Below are 22590 nucleotides of genomic sequence, written 5' to 3'. Positions count from 1 at the left end.
ATAGTTTTGGGACAAATAGATATCCACATGCAAAAGAATAAACTTGGATCCCTACTCACACCACATTAAAATATTAACTCTAAATGGATCAGTGACCTAAATATAAGAACTGAAACCCTGACAACTCAGCAACAAAACTACAAACAACCCAGCTAAGAAATGGGCAAAGGATTTGAATTGACAATTCTCTAAAGAAGACATACAAATGGCCAATGTGCATATTTTTTTAAATTTTTAAATTTTAAATTTTTTTATCTTTTAGATTTTTAAAAATTTATTAGAAAGAGAGAGAATGAGCAGGGAGAGCAGTAGAGGGAGAGGGAGAAGCAGACTCCCTGCTGAGCAGGGAGCCTGATGTGGGGCTTGGTCCCAGGACACTGAGATAATGACCTGAGCCGAAGGCAGACGCCCAACTGACTGAGCCACCCAGGCACCCTGGCTAATATGCATATGAAGAAATACTCAACCTTGTTAATGATAAGGGAAATGCACATAAAAACCACAATGACATACCACTTGATGCCCACTAGAATGGCTAGAATAAAAAACAAAAACAGTAACAAGTGTTGGTGAGGATGTAGAGAAACAAATCCTTGTACATTGCTGGTGGGAATGTAAAATGGTTAACCTTCTGTGGAAAACTGTGGCAGTTCTTTAAAAAATTAAAGATAGAATTAGCATATGACCCAGTTATTCCAGTCCTAGGTGTATACCCAAATGAACTGAAAACAGGTACTCAGATATATGTACACACTTGTTCATAGCAATACTATTTACAATAGCCAAATGATGGAAGCAGCCCAAATGCCTGTAGATGGATGAACGGATAAACAAATTTTGGTATACAAATACCACTGACTATTATTCAGCTATATATAGATAAACAAAACAAAACAAAACTGAAGTACTGATACATGCTATAGTGTGGTGAACCTTGGAAACATTTTGCTAAGTGAAATAAGTCAGACACAAAGGTCACATATTGTATGATTCCATTTATATGAAATATCTGTAATAAGTAAACCTATATAAACAGAACTCAGATTGGTGTTTGCCAGGGCCTAGGGGTAAGGGAAATAGGGAGCAGCTGTGTAATGGGTACAGAGTTTCTTTTTGGGGTGATAAAAATGTTTTGGAACTAGATAGAGGTGTTAGTTGCACAACACTGTGAATGTACTAAATGCCACTGATTTGTTCATTTAAAAATGTTTAATTTGATGTTATGTCAATTTCACCTCAAAAAAAAAAAAAAGTTGAGTTCAAGATGGTGATGTAGGAAGATCCTGAGCTTGCTCCTCCCATAACAAATAAACAACTACATATGAAATAATTTCCTCTGAAAAAGACCACAGGACCGGATGAGCAGAACCTCTACAACAAAGGACAAAAAAGACAGCACTGAGATGGGGAGAAGAGGCAGAGACATCATCTTGTAAAAACACCCATCCCAGGTGTGATACACAATCAGGAGGGAACTCAGAAATACAAAACTTTCCTGAGGAGCAGGAGGTTAGTGCTTCACCACAGGCATCCCAATCCTTAGGTCCTGTATAAGAGAGACAAGCCACAGGCTTTTACAACCACCTGGGATTTTACCCAGAGAAACCATAAAACTAGGGAATGGAGAACCCACTCTTAAAGGGTTCGCACATATACTCACCGCAGGACCAGCACAAAAATACCAATTTGAAAAGCGCCTTTGTGAAGAAGACCCACTAAGTAATTTTAAGGCATCTGTCAGTCAGGCAGGAAACTGTTGGGACTTTCTCTGGAGATGGAGACATTGGTGGGTGCCATATTTGTGACCTCATCCTATCTTGCTAATGTTGGTGCTGGTGGGAACCATTTTGTAATTATCTCTCAAATTGCTAGAGCCAGTGGGTGCATCCAGCTGAGAACCCTGCCCACTCCCACGGTATTATCACATGTTGCAGCCAGGTGGAAGCTCCACACAGCCACATGCTGCAGCTGAGCCAGGTGTCAGCTTCACTCACCCTATGCTGCAGACATGGTGCCACCACAGTAGACAGTGCATACAGTCCACATAGGGGATCTAGCTCTGGGGGTCAGAGGGGATTTTGCTTTTGAGGTTCATGTGACATCTCCTACACAAGGCTGCTCCTTCAAGACTAGGAGAGGTAGTTGATTTGCCTGATCCATAGAAACAAACAAGAGCCAGGCAAAATGAGGAGACAGAGAATATGTTCCAAATGAAAGAACAAGATAAAACATCAGAAAATGACATGAATGAAATGGAGATAAGCATATCAGCCTGATAAAGAATTCAAAGTTAATGGCCATAAAGATGCTCACTGAACTTGGGAGAAGAATAGATGAACACGGTGCAATCCTTCATAAAGAGACAATATAAGAAAGATCAAACGGAAGTTATGGAGCTGAAGAGTGAAATAATTGAAAACTACACTAGACAGGTTTAAAGGCAGACTGGATGAACTGAATATTGGATCACTGAGCTGATGATCAGCTGATGACAAAGCAATGGAACTCATGTAGACACAGTAGTGAAAAGAAGAATTTTAAAAAATGAAGATAACTTAAGGGATCCTTGGGACAACATCAAGTGGGATCACATTCACTTTATATGGGTCCTAGAAAGAAAAAGAGAGGGGCGCCTGGGTGTCTCAGATGGTTAAGCATCTGCCTTCGGCTCAGGTCATGATCCCAGGGTCCTGGAATCGAGCCCCACATCGGGCTCCTGGCTCAGCGGGGAGCCTGCTTCTCCCTCTGCCTCTCTCCCTGCTCATGCTCTCTCTCTCTGTATCTCTGTGTCTCAAATGAATAAATAAAATCTAAAAAAAAAGAGAGAGAGAAAGGGGCAGAAAACTTATCTGAAGAAATAATGGCTGAAAACTTTCCTAATCTGGAGAACGAAATAGATGTACAGGTCCAGGAAACTCAGAGAATTCCAAATAAGATGAATCCAAAGAGATACACATCAAGATACATTATAATTAAAATGGTAAAAGTTAAAGAGAGAACCTTAAATGTAGGAAGAGAAAAACAACTTACTACATAAAAGGGAAGTCTCATAAGGCTATCAGCAGAATTTTCAGAAGAAACTTTGCAAGACAGAAGCAAGTGGCATGACCTATTCAGAGTGCTGAATGGAAAAAAAACTTCCAACCAAGAATTCTGTACTTGACAAGGCTATCATTCAGAATTGAAGGAGAGATTAAGAATTTTCCAGATAATCAAAAGCTAAAGGAATTCATCACCATTAAACCAGCCTTATAATAAATGTTTAAAGGGACTTATCTAAACTGAAAAGAAATGGTGTTAATAACAAAATGTATGAAAGTAAAAATCTCACTGGAAAAGGTAAATATATATTAAAAGTAGTGGATCAGAGGTGCCTGCATGGCCCAGTCATTTAAGCATCCAGCTCTTGATTTCAGCTCAGGTCATGATCTCGGGGTTGTGAGATTGAGCCCCACATCAGGCTCTGCACTGAGTGTAGAGCCTGCTTGAGATTCTCTCTCTCCCTTTCTGTCTGCTCCTCCCTGCCCCCCAAAATAAAAAAAATAAAAAAGTAGAGGATCAATCACTTATAAAGCAAATATGAAGCTTAAGAAAAGAGAAAAATAATGAAGTTGACTAAAACTGTGATAGTTAAGGGCTGCATAAAATGATGTCAAATGTGACATCAAAAATATAAAACATGGGCAGGGGTGAAGAAAATATGTTTGGAATATGTTCAAATTTAATTGCTATCAACGCAAAGCAGCCCATTCTATGCATAGTAGGTTCTGTATGAATCTCATGGTAACCACAATGCAAAAATTTACAACAAATACACAAAAGAAAATGAGAAAGGAATCTGAACATAACACTAAAGAAAGCCATCAAACCACAAGGGAAGAGAAAGAAGAAAGGAACAGAGGAACTATGAAAACAGCCAGAAAACAATGAACAAAATGGAAATAAGTACGGACTTATAAATAATTACAGTACTGTAAATGGACTAAACTCTCCAATCAAAAGACACAGTGGCTGAATGGATTAAAAAAAAAGCAATACCTATCTATATGCTGCTGACAAGAATCTCACTTCAGAAGTAAGGACGTACACAGACTAAAAATGAAGGGATGGAGAAAACTATTCCATGCAAACAGGAATGAGAAGAAAGCTGGAGGGGTGCCTGGCTGGCTCAGTTGGTGGAGCATGTGACTCTTGATCTCAGGGTCATGAGTTGAAGTCCCGTGTTGGGTGTAGAGCTTATTAAAAAAAGAAAAGAAAATACTATAGCTATACTCACAGTAAACAAAATAGACTTTAAAATAAAAATTGTAATAATAGACAAGGAAGGGCATTTACATAATGATAAAGGAGTCAATCCAACAAGACATGACATTAATAAATATGTATGCATCCAACATAGGAACATCAAGACATATAATACAAATATTAACAGACCGAAAGGGAGGAATTGATAGCAATACAGTAATAGTAGGGGACTTTAACACCCCACTTACATCAACAAATAGATCATCCAAACAGGAAATTAATAAGGAAACATCAGCTTAAATGACACCAGATGGACTTAATATATTCAGAACATTCCATTCAAAAGCAACAATACATGGGTGCCTGGGTGGCTCAGATGGTTAAGCGTCTGTTTAGGTCATGATCCCAGGGTCCTGGGATCGAGTCCCGCATTGGGCTCCCTGCTCGGTGGGAAGCCTGCTTCTCTGCCTCTGCCTCTCTCTCTCTGACTCTCATGAATAAATAAATAAAACATTAAAAAAACAGTATTAAAAAAAGCAACAATACACATTATTCTCAAGTGAACATCGTATATTCGTTAGGCTCCATCACATGTTAGGCCACCAATTAAGCCTCAATAAATTAAAAAAGATTGAAACTCTTTTGAGCATTTTTTTCTGATCACAATGGTATGAAACTAGAAATCAATTACAAGAAGAAAACTTGAAAAACCACTAAAATGGGGAGGTTAAATGACATGCTACTCAACATTTTTGTCACTGAAGATAACAAAGAAATAAATACAGAGAGACAAATGAAAATAGAACTCTGATATACCAAAATCTTTGGGATATAGCAAGAGCAATTCTAAGAGAGAATATTATAGTAGTACAGGACTACATCAAGAAACAAGAAAAATCTCCAGCAGTCTAACTTTACACCTGAAGGAGCTAGGGAAAAAAAAAAAAGAATAAATGACAAAGTAGAAGAAAAGAAATAATAGAGATCAGAGCAGAAATAATTGAACTAGAGACTGAGAAACAATAGAAAAAATTAATAAAGCTAAGAGCTGGTTCTTTGAAAAGATAAAGTTGACAGACTTTTAGTTAGACTAGCCACGAAAAAAGAGAAGGTTCTAATAATCAAAATCATAAATTGAAAGAGGAGAAATTACAACTGACAGCACAGTACAGAGGATCATAAGAGACCACCAAGAAATATATGCTAACAAATTGTACAACCTAGAGGAAATGGATAAATTTCTAGGAACATATAATCTTCTAGGACTGAATCATGAGGAAATAGAAAATCTGAATGAACCAATTACTATTAAGGAGATTGATCAGTAATCAGAAACATCCCAACAAGCAAAAGTCTAAGACCAGATGGTTTCACTGGTGATTTTTGCCAAACATTCAAAAAGATTTAATACCTATCTTTCTCAAACTCTTCCAAAAAATTGAGGAGGTAGTACCTCCAAACTCATTTTATGAGGCCGGCATTACCCTGATAGCAAACCAGACAAGGACACCACATAAAAATTTCTTAAAAATTACAGGCCAGTATCATTAATGAATATTGATGCAAAAATTCTTAACAAAATATTAGCAAACTGAATTCAATAATACATTAAAAGGATAATAAACCATGATCAAGTGGGATTTATTTGAGGGATGCAAGGATGGTTCAACATCCACAAATCAACCAACATGATACACCACATTAACAAAATGAAGGAAAGAATTGTATGATCATCTTTATAGATGCAGAAAAAGCATGTGACAAATTTCAACATACATTTTTTTTAAAGGTAAGATTTCTTGTTTTTTTGTTTTTTTTTAAGATTTTATTTTATTTATTTGACAGAGAGAGACACAGTGAGAGAGGGAACACAAGCAGGGGGAGTGGGAGAGGAAGAAGCAGGCTCTCCACGGAGCAGGGAGCCCAATGTGGGGCTCGATCTCAGGACCCTGGGATCATGACATGAGCCAAAGGCAGACGCTTAACGACTGAGCCACCCAGGTGCCCCTCAACATACATTTTTGATAAAAACTCTAAATGAAGTGGGTACAGAGGGAGTGTACCTCAACATAACAAAGGCCATATGTAGTAAACCCACAGTTAACATCATACTCAGTGGTAAGCAGCTGAAAGCTTTCCCTCTAAGATCAGGAACAAGACAAGGATGCCCACTCTTACCACTTTTATTCAATATAGTGTTGGAGATCCTAGCCACAGCAATTGGTAGGAAAAAGAAATAAAAGGCATCCAGATTGGAAAGGAAGAAGTAAAACTGCCACCACCTAAAGATGACATGATGCTATAGAAAACCTAAAAGACTTCACCAAAACCTGTTAACAACTAATAAATGAATTCAGTAAATTAATGGAATACAAAATCAACATAAAGAAATCTGTGGAGTTTTTATAATGAGTTATTAGCAAGAATAATTAAGAAAACAATCTCATTTATAATTGTATTAAAAAGAATAAAGTACCTAGGAATAAATTTAACCAAGGAGGTTTAAGACCTCTACAATGAAAACTAAGACATCATGAAAGAAATTGAAGAGGACACAAATGTAAATAAATACCATACTCATGGATTGGAAGAATTGATATTAAAATGTCCGTATCACCCAAAGCAATCTGCTGATTCAGTGCAATCCCTATCAAAATTCAAATGGCCTTTTGACAAAGCTAGACCAAATAATTCTGAAATTTATATGGAACCACATCCTTACCAATACTTCTTTTTTCTTCTCCTTCCTTCCTTCCATCCTTTTCTTTTCTTTTCTTTTCTTTTTTGGTTAATGGTCATTCTAATGGGTGTGAAGTGGTATTTCATTGTAGTTTTGATTTGCATTTTTCTGATGATTAGTGATATTTAGTATCTTTTTTTTTTTTTTTTTTAAAGATTTTATTTATTTATTTGACAGAGAGAGAGACAGCGAGAGAGGGAACACAAGCAGGGGGAGTGGGAAAGGGAGAAGCAGGCTTCCTGCCGAGCCGGGAGCCCGATGTGGGACTCGATCCCGGGACTCCAGGATCATGACCTGAGCCGAAGGCAGTCGCTTAACCAACTGAGCCACCCAGGCGCCCCTTTAGTATCTTTTCATATGCCTGTTGGCTGTTTGTGTATCATCTTTGAAGAAATGTCTATTCAAAGTTCCTTGCTCATTTTTTAATTGGGATTTATTTTTTTGGTGTTGTTGAGATGTAAGAGTTCTTTATATATTCTGGATATCAGTCCCTTATCCAGGTATATGATTTGCAATGGAAACAACTTTTTTTTTAAAGATTTTATTTGTGAGAGAGAGAGAGAGAGAAAAGAGAGTGTGCACACAAGCAGGGGGAGCAGCAGGCAGTGGGAGAAGCAGGCTCCCTGCTGAGCAAGGAGCCCGATGCAGGACTCAATCCCAGGACCCTGGGATCATGACATGAGCCGGAGGCAGATGCTTAACTGACTGAGCCACCCAGGCATCCCTGGAAACAACATTTTTTTTTTTTAAAGACTTTATCCATTCATTTGAGAGAGAGAGGGAGGGGGAGTGGCAGGCAGAAGGAGAAGCAGGCTCCCTGCTGAGCAAGGAGCCCAGTGCAGGACTTGATCCCAGAACCCTGGGATCATGACCTGAGCCAAAGGCAGATGCGTAACTGACTGAGCCACCCAGGCGCCCCTGGAAACAACTCTTGAGAAGCAAAGTCAGAGAATTTATTTTCAGCAGACTTGCACTGCAAGAAATCCTAAAGGAAGTTACTTAGGCAAAAGGAAAATATTAACAGGTGGAAATTTGGATCTGTGAAGAGGAATGAAGAGTGCAAGAAATGGTAAAATATGGGGTAAATATAAAAGATATTTTCTTCCTTTTTAAACTTTTCAAAAGATAGTTGATTATTTAAAGCAAAGATAACAGTGAGTTGGTGGCTTATAGCATACATGGAAATAGATTGACTGATGTCAGTATCATAAAGAATGGTACAGGAGAAAGTCAGTATAGTATTGTTAGGTGCCTATACTGTACACAAAGTGGTATAGTATTTGAGTGTAGGCTTTGTGTACTTTAGAGCAATTGCTAATAAAAAAATAAAGAAAAATAACTTATAAGTCCATGGGGGAGATGAAATTGAATATTAAAAACTAATCGGTCCACAAGAAGGTAGGCAAAGATGAAGAACGGAATAAACAAGAGATGGGACAAAAATAGTAAAATAGTAAATTTAAATCTTACTTTTTTGATAATTAAATTAAATATAAATGATATAAATAACCTAGTTAAAAAGTAAAGATACTCAGATTGGCTAAAAAAGTAATACTCAAGTATATGATGTCAGGAAACTTATTTGGAATATAAAGGTAAAAATAGACTAAAAGTACAAGGATGGTCTGCATCTGGCTCATATGTAGTAATAGGGACTATATTTATACTCATCACGAAACAATCCCCTGCTACACAAAGTACACCAAACAGTAGTTCTGAAGACACTGCATGTGAGGCAGTGATGGTCAGTGATCCCTGAGTGGTGAGAAGCAAGTGAAGTGAGCCCTGCAATTGCCTCTGCTGCATTGAGAGACTCACCAGGTTATGGCACAGGCAGTGAGAACTGAGGTGTGGAGTTTGGCACATTCCCCTGGTTGAGGAGATGTTGTTGCTGTGGAACTGAGTCACAAATTATAAAAGCAAGAGAACAAAATATTTCCAAGTCACTTAACTGCATCCCAGAACAAAGTTAAGGAAGATTTGTAGGAGTGGGAAATACCAGCATACAACAAGTTGAAATTCATAGTGCATGTCATTCAGTTAAAGATCCCCATATATGCACAGGACCCAAAAAACAACCCATCATGAAAATAACCATAGGGACACAGAATTGACACAGATGATAGAATTAGCAGAGGATGTTAAAAGTATTTGTTGTAATTATATTCCATATGTTCAGAAAGTGAGAAACATGTAAGATGCAAAGAGATCCATGTAGAACTTTTAAAGATGAAAACTACATCTGAGACGAAGAATACACTAGATGAGATAAATGGCAGATAGGACATTGCAGGAAAAAGATTAATGAACTTGAAGGCATAGCAATAGAAACCATCCAATAGAAACATACAGAGAAGAAAGAGGGAGAAAACATCAATTTGTTGTAGGATACCTTCAAACAATCAAATATATAAGTAGAGTTCCTAAAGGAGGCCGTTTACATAAAAATATATTTCCAGAAATAGTGGCCAAAAACTTTCCAAATATGTTTCATTAAGATGAAACCATAAACCAAAACTTTCCAAATAAGTTTTAAGATGAAACTCTAAAAAATTGAATGAGCTACCAAGTATAAGCAATATAAAGGAAACTACACCAAGGCTCATCACAATCAAATTACCAAATACAAGTAATAAAGAGAAAATCTTAAAAGCAGTCAGAAAAAAAAAAAGACAAGATCAAGTTGTGTGCATAGGAGCAAAGATAAAGATGACATTAGATTTCTTGTCAGAAATAATATAAGCAAGAAAACAGTGGAATAGCGTCTTTAAGGTACTGAAAGATGAAAAAATAATCTCCCTAGAATTCTATATCTGGCAAAAATATGTTTCAGAAACCAATGTGAAAAAATTCATCATATTCAAGATGCTGCTTCAGAAAAGCTGAAGAAATTCAATGCTTCTCCCCCCACCCCCCACACTTGAGGAAAATTTTAAAGTCCTTCAGACAGCAGGAAAATGATGCCAGTTGAATTAAAAAAAAAACAAAACAAAAAATGCAAGACATGGTAACTAGGGTAAATACATAGAATTTGTTTCTTATTTAATCTCTTTAAAATGTAGTTTTTTAAAGTCAAAATATTAACAAGATACTGTATGGTTTATCGCATCCATAAAAGTAAAATGCATGGTAACAGTAGCTTAAAGGCCAAGGGAGAAAAGGAAGCATATTATAAGACTCTTATGCTCTACACTAGGTGGTGTGATATCTCTTAAAGGTAGACTGTGATAAATTAAAGATATGTATTGTAAACTCACTAAAATAGGAAAACAGAGTCATAAATAATAAGCAAAGAAAAGTAGATAGAATTTAATCATACAAAACAATCCAACAGAAGTCATGACAACATGAAAAGGGAAAGAAGGTCAGCTGGGACAAATAGAAATAGCAAGATGATATGTTCTAATGAGTAAGATGAAATGTTCTGATGAATAACCACATTAAATATAAACAAATATAATATTCTAAACACCCCAACTTAAAGGCCAAGATTGAATCAAAAGCAAGATCCAGCCGTATTACTTGCCTACAAGAAGCACTGTTAACTGTATACACAAATAGGTTAAAAGTAAAACGTGGAAAATGATATAACATGGTAACCTATTAGAAAGAAACTTGGAATGAGTTTATCAGTTTCAGACAAAGGAGATTTCAGTATTATCTGGGACAAAGAAGGTCATTTCATAACAATAATGGGGTCAGTTAATTAAGAGGACATAAGAGGTTTTATGTTTATGCACTTAATAACTGAACTTCAAAACATACAGAACAAAATTAATAGAAATGCAAGGGGAAATTCATAATTATAGTCAGATTTCAGTAATGCCTCTCAATAATTGATACAATAAGTGGACAGAAAATTACCAAAGATACAGTTGAGTTGGATACTGTTGTCAACCGACTTGACCTAACTAGATTTACAAAATACTGTACTGAAGAAGAGCAGAAGACACATTTGTTCAGAAGTTTACACAGAACATTTACCAAGACTGACTGTGTTTACCAAGATAGAGCCATAAAAGAAGTCTCAATAAATTCGGAAGGATTGAATTCATAAAGAAGAATCTCAGACCACAGTGGAATTAAATTAGAAATCATTAATAGAAAGATCCTTGGAAAAATTCCCAAATATTTGGAAATTAAATAGCATGCTTATAAGTAATCCATCGTTAGAAGAAGAAATCAAATGGGAAATTGGGAAATATTTTAAATTGAATGGGAACAGAAACAACATATTCAAGATGCTGCTAAAACAGTACTTAGAGGGAAATCTATAGCTCTATATGTCTATATTAGAAAAGAAGAAAGATCTCATATAAATGACTTCAGTTTCATTCAGATGATTTCAGAGTAGAAAAAGAAGAGTAAATTAATCCCAAAGGAAGCAGAAGAAAATAATAATCTGAATAGCCCTCTATCTATTAAATAAATTGAAATTGTAGTTAAAAATCTGCTTACAAAGAGGGGGGATGGGTTAGCCTGGTGATGGGTATTGAGGAGGGCACGTTCTGCATGGAGCACTGGGTGTTATGCACAAACAATGAATCATGGAACACTATATCTAAAACTAATGATGTAATGTATGGGGATTAACATAACAATAAAAAAATTAAAAAAAAAAATCTGCTTACAAAGAAAACTCCAGGTCTAGATAGTTTCACTGGCGAATTATGTAAAACACTATGGGAAGAAATAATATCAATTCTACATCAACTTTTTAAAAATATTTGAAGTGGATGGAATATTTTCCAAAGCCTATGATGCTAGCATTGCTGGGAAACCAGAACCAGGCAAAGACATTATAAGTAAACTTCAGAATACTACTACTTGTGAGCACAGATGCAAAAATCTAAACCAAATTTCAGCAAATCAAATTCGACAGTGTATTAAAAGGTTAATATATCATGACCACTTGGTGTTTATCCCAGGAATGCAAGGTTGGTTTAACAATCAAAAAAAAATTGGGATGCCTGGGTGGCTCAGTTGGTTAAGCATTGGCCTTCGGCTCAGGTCATGATCCCAGCATCAGGCTCCCTGCTCAGCAGGGAGCCTGCTTCTCCCTCTGCCTGCTCTGCCTGCCGCTCCCCCTGCTTGTGCTCTCTCTCTCTCTGACAAATAAATTAAATCTTTTAAAAAAACAGTATAATTAATCATATTTACAAACTAAAAAGTAAAAATCATGATCATCTCAGTAGATGCAGAAAAATCATTTGAGTAATCCAATATTCATTCCTGATTTAAAAAAAAAAAACACCCTTGAGCAAACTAGGAATAGAAGTGAGGTTCCTCAATCTGTTAATGGACATTCATGACAAACCTCATTTACTGACATTGTACTTACTGGAAAGATTGAATACTTTCTTTATACAATCAGGAACAAGATAGAGATGTTTACTTTCACCAGTCTTATTCAACATTGTCCTGGAGGTTCTAACTAGTGCAATCAGGGAAGAAAAAATAAATAAATGTTATTCACACGGGAAAGGAAGGAATAAAACTGTCCTTATTCACAGATGGCCTGATTGTCTATGTTGAAAATTTCACAGAATTCTATTACCACTAACTGAATGAGTTTACTAAGGTTGAAGTATATAAGATTAATATACAAAAATCAGGTGGGTTTCTGTAAAGTAGCAAGGAGCAATCAGAAATTGAAATAAAAATTACCATTTAATAAATATAAAAATATGAAATACGATAAATCTGACAAAATATGTTAAAGAAAATTGAAAACTACAAAATACTGTTGAAAGTGAAGGATCCCTAAATACATTGAGAGATACAATTGATACAGATTCTGTATTTTGAATTGAATTTTTTGCTAAAATTTATTTGTAATTCCCCAAATCAGTATTTGCAGTGCTTTGCAAAGTGGCACAAAATTTGAGTTGGCTGATGTGCACGGTCCAAACTGAGGATGAACGTTCTGTTGTCTTGTTTTAGCCCTCATGCATTAAGCAAGTGTCCTTTTCTTGCTCTGTGTAGTGCCACATTTTTAGCATTTTGGTGTTTTTTGTTGGTGATTTAGCTGTTTAAAATGTCTCCTAAGCATGATGCTGAAGTGCTGGGTAGTATTCCTAAGCACAAGAAAGTTGTGATGTGCCTTATGGAGAAAGTACATGTATTTAGATAAGCTCTGTTCAGGCAGGAGTTAGAGTGTTGTCAGCTCCGAGTTCAGTGTTAATGAATCAACGATATATACTAAGTAGGGGATCTATAAACAGAAACACACGAGAAACAAGGTTATATATTGATTGAGAAAAATGTTACGACTAGAGGTCTGTAGGAACCCGTCTTTCCCCTAGTAGCAATGGTTTAATATTTGATAATTCACTGTTTATGCAGACATTATAAAACACAATTATCATTGAGATGTTTTTATTTCAATATTGAGAATTAACTGTATAACCTGTACATGAGTTGGAAAACTCAACTTTGTTAAAATGGTGATTTTTTCCCAATTAGTCTGAGGATTCAAGGGAATTCTTCCCTAATCCTTGCAGGCATTTTTGCCTAAAATAAAATTCATATGTAAATGCAAGAACTTAGAATAACCAAAACAGGTGTGAAAAAGAACAATGTTGTGGGGCCAACACTACCTAATTTCAAGAAATACTATAAAGCTACAGTAAAAGCAGCATTGGCATAAAAATAGGCAAATAGATCAATGAAACATAGAGCTAGGCCAGAAATAAAAACCCACTTACATATCGGTAACTGGTTTTGACAAAGCCATAAAAAGCAATACAGTGGAAAAAATAATAGCATTTTTCACAAATAGGGCTTGAGCATTGCACATTGATCTACAAAAAATGGAATTGAATCCATATTTTGCACTGTGTGCAAAAATTAATTCAAAATGGCCCAGAGACCTAAATGTGCAACCTAAAACTATAAAGCTTCCAGAAGAAAACATAGGGGAAAATCTTTGAGACTAGGTAATGATTTCTTAGATACAACACCAGGAGCACAATATATAAATGGACAAACTGATAAACTAGATGTTATTAAAATTAAAGTCTGCTCTTCAAAAGACACTAGTAAGAAAATGAAAAGAGATACCACATTCTGGGAGAAAATCTTTGCAAAACGTATACCTGACTCTAATGACTTATATTTAGAATATATAAAGAACTTTTCAAATAAAACAATAAGAAAAATAACCCAATTATAAAATGGGTAAAATATTCAGATGGATGCTTCATTACAGGACAAATACAGGTAGTGTGTAAAAAATTCAACATGTGTAGTCAATAGGGAAATGCAAATTAAAATCACAGTGAGATAACCATTACATAGCTGTTAGAATGACTAAAGTTAAGAAGACCGACCATATCAAATGTTGGTAAGGCTACACCATATTTTAGCAGTGTTTAAATCCCAAGGTGGCTTCATTTGTAAAAGTCAGGGATTGTAGACATGGCACTTACAGCCTGCTGTGAATCAGGTCCTTGAGCATCTTCTTGTTTTTCAGAAACTTGGTAGCCCCGTAAAGACTAGAAAGGACAATAGCAGAGTCTGAAACTTTTACACTGTAAACTGTTCCCTACTTTTGGTATGGCTTTGTAATTTCTTTAAATATAAAGGTTATATATATACATATTCATTGTAAAAAGGTAAAACAATGTGGTACTACAAAGTAGAAAATGAGGATTCTCCGGATGCCTAGGTGGCTCAGTCATTAAGCGTCTGCCTTCGGCTCAGGTCATGATCTCGGGGTCCTGGGATGGAGTCCCGCATCGGGCCTCCTGCTCAACGGGGAGCCCGCTTCTCCCTCTGCCTGCAGCTCCCCCTGCTAGTGCGTACACTCATTCTCTCTCTCTCTCTCTCTCTGACAAATAAATAAAATCAAAGAAAAAAAAAAGTGAGGATTCTCTCTGTTCCCTGCCAGTTGCATTTCTTCTTTAATGCACAGGCGCCTGTTTGATTTAAAAAAAAAAAAAAATTAAAATGAGATCAGACAGTAAGCTTTCCTAGCTGTTTTTCATTTAACACTTTGTAACGTTTTCCATGTCAGTTGCACATCCCATTGTAGTTTAACTCATTAATTATTGATAGATACATATTTAGCTTCCTTATAGTTCTTCAGTTACAGTCTTGCTATGCACATTGTCACTGTGTATATTTTATGTGAGTCTTCCTGTAGTATGAATACCTAGATGTAGAATTGCTGTTTTAAAGATAGAGGCAATTGAAACTTTTTTTTTTAGATTTACTTATTTATTTTACATGTGTGCAGGGGGGAGGGGCAGAGGGAGAGAAAGTCAAGCAGATTCCACACTGAGCACAGAACCCATCATGGGACTCGATCTCACAACCCTGAGATCACTACCTGAGCCGAAACCAAGAGTCGGAGGTTTAATCGACTACACCACCCAGGTCCCCTGCAATTGAAACTTTAACCAGTATTGCCAGTTTGCTCACCAGAAAGTTTGTCCAAGTTCTGTTTGCATCGGTAGAGTTTGCACCCATTTTCCTACATCCTTGCCAATACTTACATGATCATTTTTACCATCTTTATCAGTTTAGTGTGGTAAATTACATTTCACTGGAATTCAAATTTTTATTTCTTTAGACATTAGTTTTTTGAGCAGATGTGTTTACTCAAATTGTGAGTCGATTGTGAGTACATTTGCCCTTTTTTTTTTGGATTTAAAAAATTTATTTTGAGGGGAGGGGGTGGGGGGATGGGTTAGCCTGGTGATGGGTATTAAAGAGGGCATGTACTGAATGGAGCACTGGGTGTTATACGTGAACAGTGAATCATGGAACGCTACATCAAAAACAAATGATGTAATGTATGGTGATTAACATAATGAAATTTAAAAAAAAAATTTATTTTTATCATCTTTGTGTTTTATGGATGTAAACAGTTTTTCCTTACATGTTGCAAGTATTTCTCCAGTTTGTAGACTTTTTTTTTTTTTTTTTTTTTTTAATTTTTTTTTAAAGATTTTATTTATTTATTTGAGACAGAGAGAATGAGAGAGAGAGAGAGCACATGAGAGGGGGGAGGGTCAGAGGGAGAAGCAGACTCCCTGCCGAGCAGGGAGCCCGATGCGGGACTCGATCCAGGGACTCCAGGATCATGACCTGAGCCGAAGGCAGTCGCTTAACCAACTGAGCCACCCAGGCGCCCCGAGTTTGTAGACTTTTTAAGCATCATTTATGGTATGTCTTGCTGGTATGGGAGTTATACATTTTTTTTTATTATGTTAATCACCATACATTACATCATTAGTTTTTTTTTTTTTTTTGAAGATTTTATTTATTTATTTGACAGAGAGAGACACAGCGAGAGAGGGAACACAAGCAGCGGGAGAGGGAGAGGGAGAAGCAGGCCTCCCGCGGAGCAGGGAGCCCGATGCGGGGCTCGATCCCAGGACCCTGGGATCATGACCTGAGCCGAAGGCAGACGCTTAACGACTGAGCCACCCAGGCGCCCCTACATCATTAGTTTTTGATGTAGTGTTCCATGATTCATTGTTTGCGTATAACACCCAGTGCTCCATTCAATATGTGCCCTCTTTAATACCCATCACCGGGCTAACCCATCCCCCCACCCCCCTTTTTATGTTATTAAATCTGTCAGTTTATCCCATTATGACTTCTAGGGTTCTCTTCTTACTTAGAAAAGTCGTTTGTCTTACAGGATTGTGACAGATATTTAGCCAAATTTTCTTGTGCTTTTGTCATATTTTTATATTTTACATTTTAATACTATGGAATTTATTTTTGTTTTTATGAGGTAGGAACTTAAATTTTTCCTTAATTGATAGGCAATTATAACAGAACAATTTGATCCTTGGGTAGTGATTTTGCTTGGACAACCTTAGGTTATAGTCTAATTTGAAGTTATATGGTTTGTTTTAGTTAGAGTTATGGAGAGGTAGTCCTATTTCTCCTAGAAGGCAAGAGCCTGTGGAAGGCAAATTCCTTTGCTCTTTTGACTTTTTTTTTTTTTCCTTTTTATTTACTTGGGAATTAGGATGAGTCACTTCCAGTAGCAGGGCATAGGGGAAGGGAAGCCAGCAAAGAGACATAGAAACTGTGTCCAAGTCATTTCTGGGACCGGGGATGAAAACGGATTCTTCTGTGGAGAGACTTGCCTTGGCAGGTGAGGTAGACTATGTATTAGCAACAGCTCTGGCTGCAATTTAACTACTTTAAAAATGTTGCTACTGTAAGTTCTGGCTTAGGAAACTTTTGGTGTTTTGGTGGATTCTGGTCAGTTTTTTCTGCTGTTTCCTTCTATGCATTCTGTTTTTTGTTAATGATTTACTTGAATTTGCTGGAATGTGATGTGTTTTATGTGCTTTCTTCTGCATGTGTGCTGTGGAGAAGCTTGGATTGTCTTTCTCTTTTCTACCCTTGCTAGCTTGGTGAATTCCTAGTTTACTTAACTAATCTAATCACCACCTCTTGAAACCTGCCTTTCAGTACCTCTTTCACCTAAGAACTCCCTGTAACAGCCTTATTGTAGCATTGGTATTGTGGTATTGTATTTGTTTATTTTATGTGTCTGTTTCTTATACCATTCTGTGAGCTCTCTTGGGACAGGGATTTTGCCTGTTGATTGAAAACTCTCAACTCCATTATTTTGGTATAGTTTGAAGATTTAAGTCCCAGAGAGTCAGGATATTTTATAAAAATATGAAAGTAGGGTCTGTCTCAAAAAGACTAGAGTGTATCTATTTTTTGTCGAGTGTGCTGATACTGTTGTTACAAGTATCTACCAGTGTTACCTATCAAAGTTATGGTGAGTTACATGTAAACAAATTTCATATCAACAAAGATAGAATATTCCCTAACACAAATATGAGAAATCTTAAATGTCTTTTATATTACAGCTGGGAATTTTTCAGTGGAAACAAACTTATGATGTCATAAGTCAGTGGAAAAAAATAACATACATGTTTTTTACAGAATATTAAGTCTATTTGTGTGAATAAAATCAGCTTATCCTAACAGAACATTTTAACTCAGAATATTTTTGATTGCAGGGCTATGAAAAAAAGTTTATAAAACTATATCACTGTTTTCATAATTTGATGGTAGTATGTTTTAACAAATTGTTTATAATCAGAATAATAATGGATTCTAACAGTTTTTGCATCATCTCGTTCAACCCATATAGTTACCCAGTAATATAAAAACAACTATTATTCTTGTTTTACTGTCTAGGAAAGTGACCTTTAAATACTTTCTCAAACTCAAATAGGTATCAGTGAGTGGCAGAGATATCCAAAACAGGCTCCTAACCATCATATGGCAGTTGCTCTCTCAAAATGACAAAGTCTTAGATTGTGAAATCCATTATCATTGATTTTATTTACTTTTAAGTAAGCTTCTATCCCAGCCACCAAACTGACTTGAAGCCTATTTCAAAATATCTTCCGTGAAAACATTCTTAGGTCTCTTGAAAATGTATACCTATGCAACAGTATATGCATTTTTCACTTTTTGCACTATTGACTTTTCTAAGAAGTTATATATAAGTTAAGCTTGTAGATCTCAATTTTTATAAATCAGTTGTTTTATAGTTTCATAGATGCTTTATTAAAATTTTGGTTTAATTTTTTAAAAAAGATTTATTGTTTATTTATTTTAGAGAGAGCAGCGAGATCGCACCTGTGCGATTGGGGGAGGGCAGAGGGAGAGAGAGAATCTCAATAGGCTCCCCATTGAGCTCAGATCCCCACACGGGGCTTGATCCCATGATCCAGAGATCATGACCTGAGCCAAAATCAGAGTTGGTTGCTCAACTGACTGAGCCACCCAGGCATCCCAAAAATTTTGTTTTAATTCTTAATTATTGCTCTGTCACTGAGCTCTGTCAAGTAGTTAATACTAATAAAATTCCTGATTAAATAGAGGCACAGCTATTTAAAATAAAGTTTTAATCATTTTGTAAAATAAATTACAACTAGGACTAATTATTTTTAAATTTACCGAATTTAAACCTTTAAATATTAGTTATAAAGCTTTATCTACATGAGATCCTGTGTGTATTTGCACACCTTTCACAACAAAACTTCAGCTACACATTAAAATGCTTTATAGGATTCATGTTATTTTTATGCAGCAAAAAGTCAAAGTTAGTGGAATACAAGTTTAACACCATGTTATTAGTTGGCACTTTGCTTTAAAGGATTTAGATCAGGTTTTCTTACCAAACAAGTATAGAGAGCTATAAACATCATTTTTTAAAAATTTAAATTCAATTAGCCAACATATATAAACTTACAATTTTAATCACATTTTAATATATTAAAAACCCATGCTATTAAAAATTTCCCCTGTAACATTGTGCTTGATATGCTCCTAATATTTTTTGCATTGTAGCAGATGAATATATAGCATTGCTGAGTTACAAAAATTATACAGTAGTATAAATGCTGTTTAAGTGTTATGAAAAATTGATTTTTACCAGGCTTTAATATATTTTCTCATTTTTAACAAATTGTCATTTTTCTTTGCTTCTTGATACAGATGTGGGTATCTGTGTTATCTGTTGTAGTTGAGTTATTTGATGCCATGGTATGCAAGGACCCAGACTGAGTATAGCCCAGGTCACTTTGTATTTTATATGATGACTGACTTTCTGGTACAATTTATAAAATTTACAGTGGAATAAGTAAGATGCAGGTTTCCTCAAACCTCTTTTGACTTACTCTTGTCTTTTTTGTGCTGTTCCAAAAAGTAATAATTACTAGTTTTTTTTATTTTATTTGTTTGTTTTACATGCCACTTAGAGTGGTTTAATTGTAGAATTGACGGTCAACTGTATTGGTCCTTCAGTTGGTTGTTTAGGTTCTCTTTTCTTTTACTTGTGCCTTACTAGGTATTTATGTAGTTTTTTAATCAAATACTTTCTTAATCGTAATGATTGTGATCAAATTATTGTATTAAATTATTGATCCTGAAAAGAGTATGAAAAAGTTAAGAGAATACTGTTTTGTTCATTAAACTTGCCTTAGAAAGTTAATAGGTAAAGTTTCTAAAACCAGCTATTTCCATTCATTTAATGTATTTTCCACACATTGTGATTCGTTTAATTGAGCAGAAAGTAAACCACTTGTGTGTTTTATGCTTAAGTTTTAAAATGTTTCTTGGTATTGATTAATAGGAGATGAAAGAAAACTAAAAAGCAGTTAATGTATCTATAAATGAGATGAATGAATAATATAGGATAAAATAATACAGTATTAGGAAAATATTTTGAAGCTGCTAATAATTGTCGTAGAATTTAGAATACCATACATTAAAAAATCTTAACCTCAAAACAACCTGTGAGTTAAGTAGGATAGATTTATTATACCCTTATCTTAAGGATAAAGCATAGAAGCCTTAGTTAAATTAAGTAAAAATCATTAAGACCTTGCAGGTTAGGGAAGGATTTCTTAAACAAGACATAGCAAGCACAGACTATAAAAGAAAAGATTGATAAATATAATACATAAAATAATCAATAGAAAAAAAGACAGGAGCAGTTCCCAAAGAGGAAACCCAAATGATCAATAACATGAGAAGATGATTAGACTCACTAGGAAAATGGGAATGCAAATTAAAATAATAGTGGGGAAAACAAAAACTAATAGAGGGTTACAATTTGTCAAACCTCAGGTTATCAAAAATTAAAATACCTGACCATACTGATGTTTTCAGGTTTGAAGGGAAGTGGTAATTCTCATACTGTCAGCAGAAGGTAATTTGGTACAGTCATTCTGAGTGCCATTTGGCAGCATGTTTTTTACTTATAAGGGTAAAGAAACAACTTAAAGGTCTATCAGTAGGGGAGTGGATTAGAAAACTGATGTGGTATTGTGATGGAAATTATACAGCAGTTAAAAGTAACACAGTGGATCTATATAAGTTATAATGTCAAAAACATAATGAAGAGTGAAGAAAGTAAGTTGTGAAAAGTATATGTTATTTTACTATTAATGTGACTACAAAACTATATATATCTCAAGGCCATATTTTCATGGTTATACATACATGCCTATAAATGTATTTTAAAATATTCCAGAGGGATATATTCTAAATTTATATAGTAGTGGTTTCTGGAAAGGATAAAGGGAACTTAACTGGAATATAATACTGGTTTGTTTTTTTTTTAATGAGACTTAAACATGGAAAGTATTAATTTCAGTTCTAAGTGGTAAGAACATGGACATTCGTTAAATTATCCTTTCTACTTTCTTTAAAATTTTGTTAACAAAAAGAAAAAGAAGTAACTAAAAAATAGTAGTTGGATGAGCTAGTACTTAAGCTTAGGCTTGATTCCCAAGTCTAGAGCTCTTTCAATTAATATGCTGCCTCAAAATTAGAAGGAAAAAAAAGTAAGATCAAATAATAAAAAAGGTAGAATGTAGTTTTATAGTAATAAGAATCAGGAGAATTATGTGTTTATGCTAAACTTTTTTGAGAGGAAAAGAAAGTTAAAAGATAAACTAAAAATTATTATAATCATATTATTTAAAAATCTTTAAGCATGCTGTTTTCAAAAAATGTATAGAGAGTAATTTAGGTACTCAGGGAAAAAGTTACCTTAATTTATTGTTTAAAATGTGATACATATTTCTGTTGCATGTAATGGAAAACTAGATAATTTGAATTTTTTATATAAAATTCATGAAAATAATTTAATCCAAATTTACAATCTGACTTCAATCTAAAAAAGTCAAAACTAGCTTTTCTTCCATTTTGTAAAGTCATTCTTCACAAAAACTTTAAAGCCTTTTTATTTACAGCTTCTCTCCAAGATAAAATGGCAAACCCCAAAGAGAAAACTCCAATGTGTCTGGTAAATGAGTTAGCCCGTTTCAATAGAGTCCAACCCCAGTATAAACTTCTGAAAGAAAGAGGGCCTGCTCATTCGAAGGTAAGGTTATGAAGAGAGGTGGTGAGACATGCTTATCAAAGTCTATCAGATTTATCATCTCAGGTTTTAATTGTGCTTCATTGTGGGGTGGGGGGAGGGGCAGCAGATGACCTGAAGGTTTTTAGTTCTATATTAATAATATTTAGAAGTCTGTAACTAAACAATTTTATAGCTCATTATGGTTTACAAAGTTCTTTCAGATACAGTACTTCACAAAAACCTTAACAAATCAGGAGATGTGGGTTTTGATTTCTGTTTTGTAAATTAACTTAACGCACAGAAAAGTTAAGTGACTTGCTTAGTAATAGCTCATAAGTGCCCGTGCCATCACTTGAATATGTGTTCTTTGGCTCCCAGGTGCAGTGTTCTTTCCATTAAATTATAACTGCTAAAGTAAAAATGGACACAGAGTAAATATAACAACAGTTACCTAGTGAGACATCTTTTCTGGTGTGATACGGAATTATACGTTTCATCATTTATAAAAGTTGTATGTACCAGTATTGTTGTTATTTATGCATTCATTCTTAATATTGTTTTCTTAAGTGGAAAAGCAATTTATATATAGCCTCATACATGTTTACATATATATATATATTACAAAGAAGTCTATAATTAATGCATTTATGTTTGAGCTTTATTCATATGTTTTAAAAAGTCTCAGTTGTACACAAATTTCCATGGTACATTTTTAATCTTGGATTTGGAGGTATGTTGA

At 35.1% G+C, this 22590-nt stretch overlaps 1 protein-coding gene across 11 annotated transcripts in view; it reads left to right on the top strand.

Annotated features, from left to right (window-relative positions):
* Positions 1–22590, top strand: part of STAU2 (staufen double-stranded RNA binding protein 2) — a 305943-nt gene that overhangs the window by 16331 nt on the left and 267022 nt on the right. Inside the window, exons 1-2 of one of the 11 annotated variants that reach the window (XM_032421648.1) lie at positions 16780–17102; positions 21742–21872. The exons of 5 other annotated variants lie outside the window; for them this stretch is intronic. In XM_032421648.1, coding sequence (XP_032277539.1) covers positions 17063–17102; positions 21742–21872 — 171 coding nt within the window. In that variant the 5' untranslated portion in view covers positions 16780–17062. Of the gene's footprint in view, positions 1–16779; positions 17103–21741; positions 21873–22257; positions 22363–22590 lie in introns of those variants that run through there. 5 more of the 11 variants (XM_032421650.1, XM_032421651.1, XM_032421649.1 and 2 more) reach the window with 5 other exon arrangements.

The sequence above is a fragment of the Phoca vitulina genome, unplaced genomic scaffold, assembly GCF_004348235.1.
Source record: "Phoca vitulina isolate PV1807 unplaced genomic scaffold, GSC_HSeal_1.0 scaffold25, whole genome shotgun sequence".
Classification (NCBI taxonomy): Eukaryota; Metazoa; Chordata; class Mammalia; order Carnivora; family Phocidae; genus Phoca; species Phoca vitulina.
Note: the sequence above shows the minus strand (reverse complement) of the source record. Positions and strands in the feature narration are given on the sequence as shown.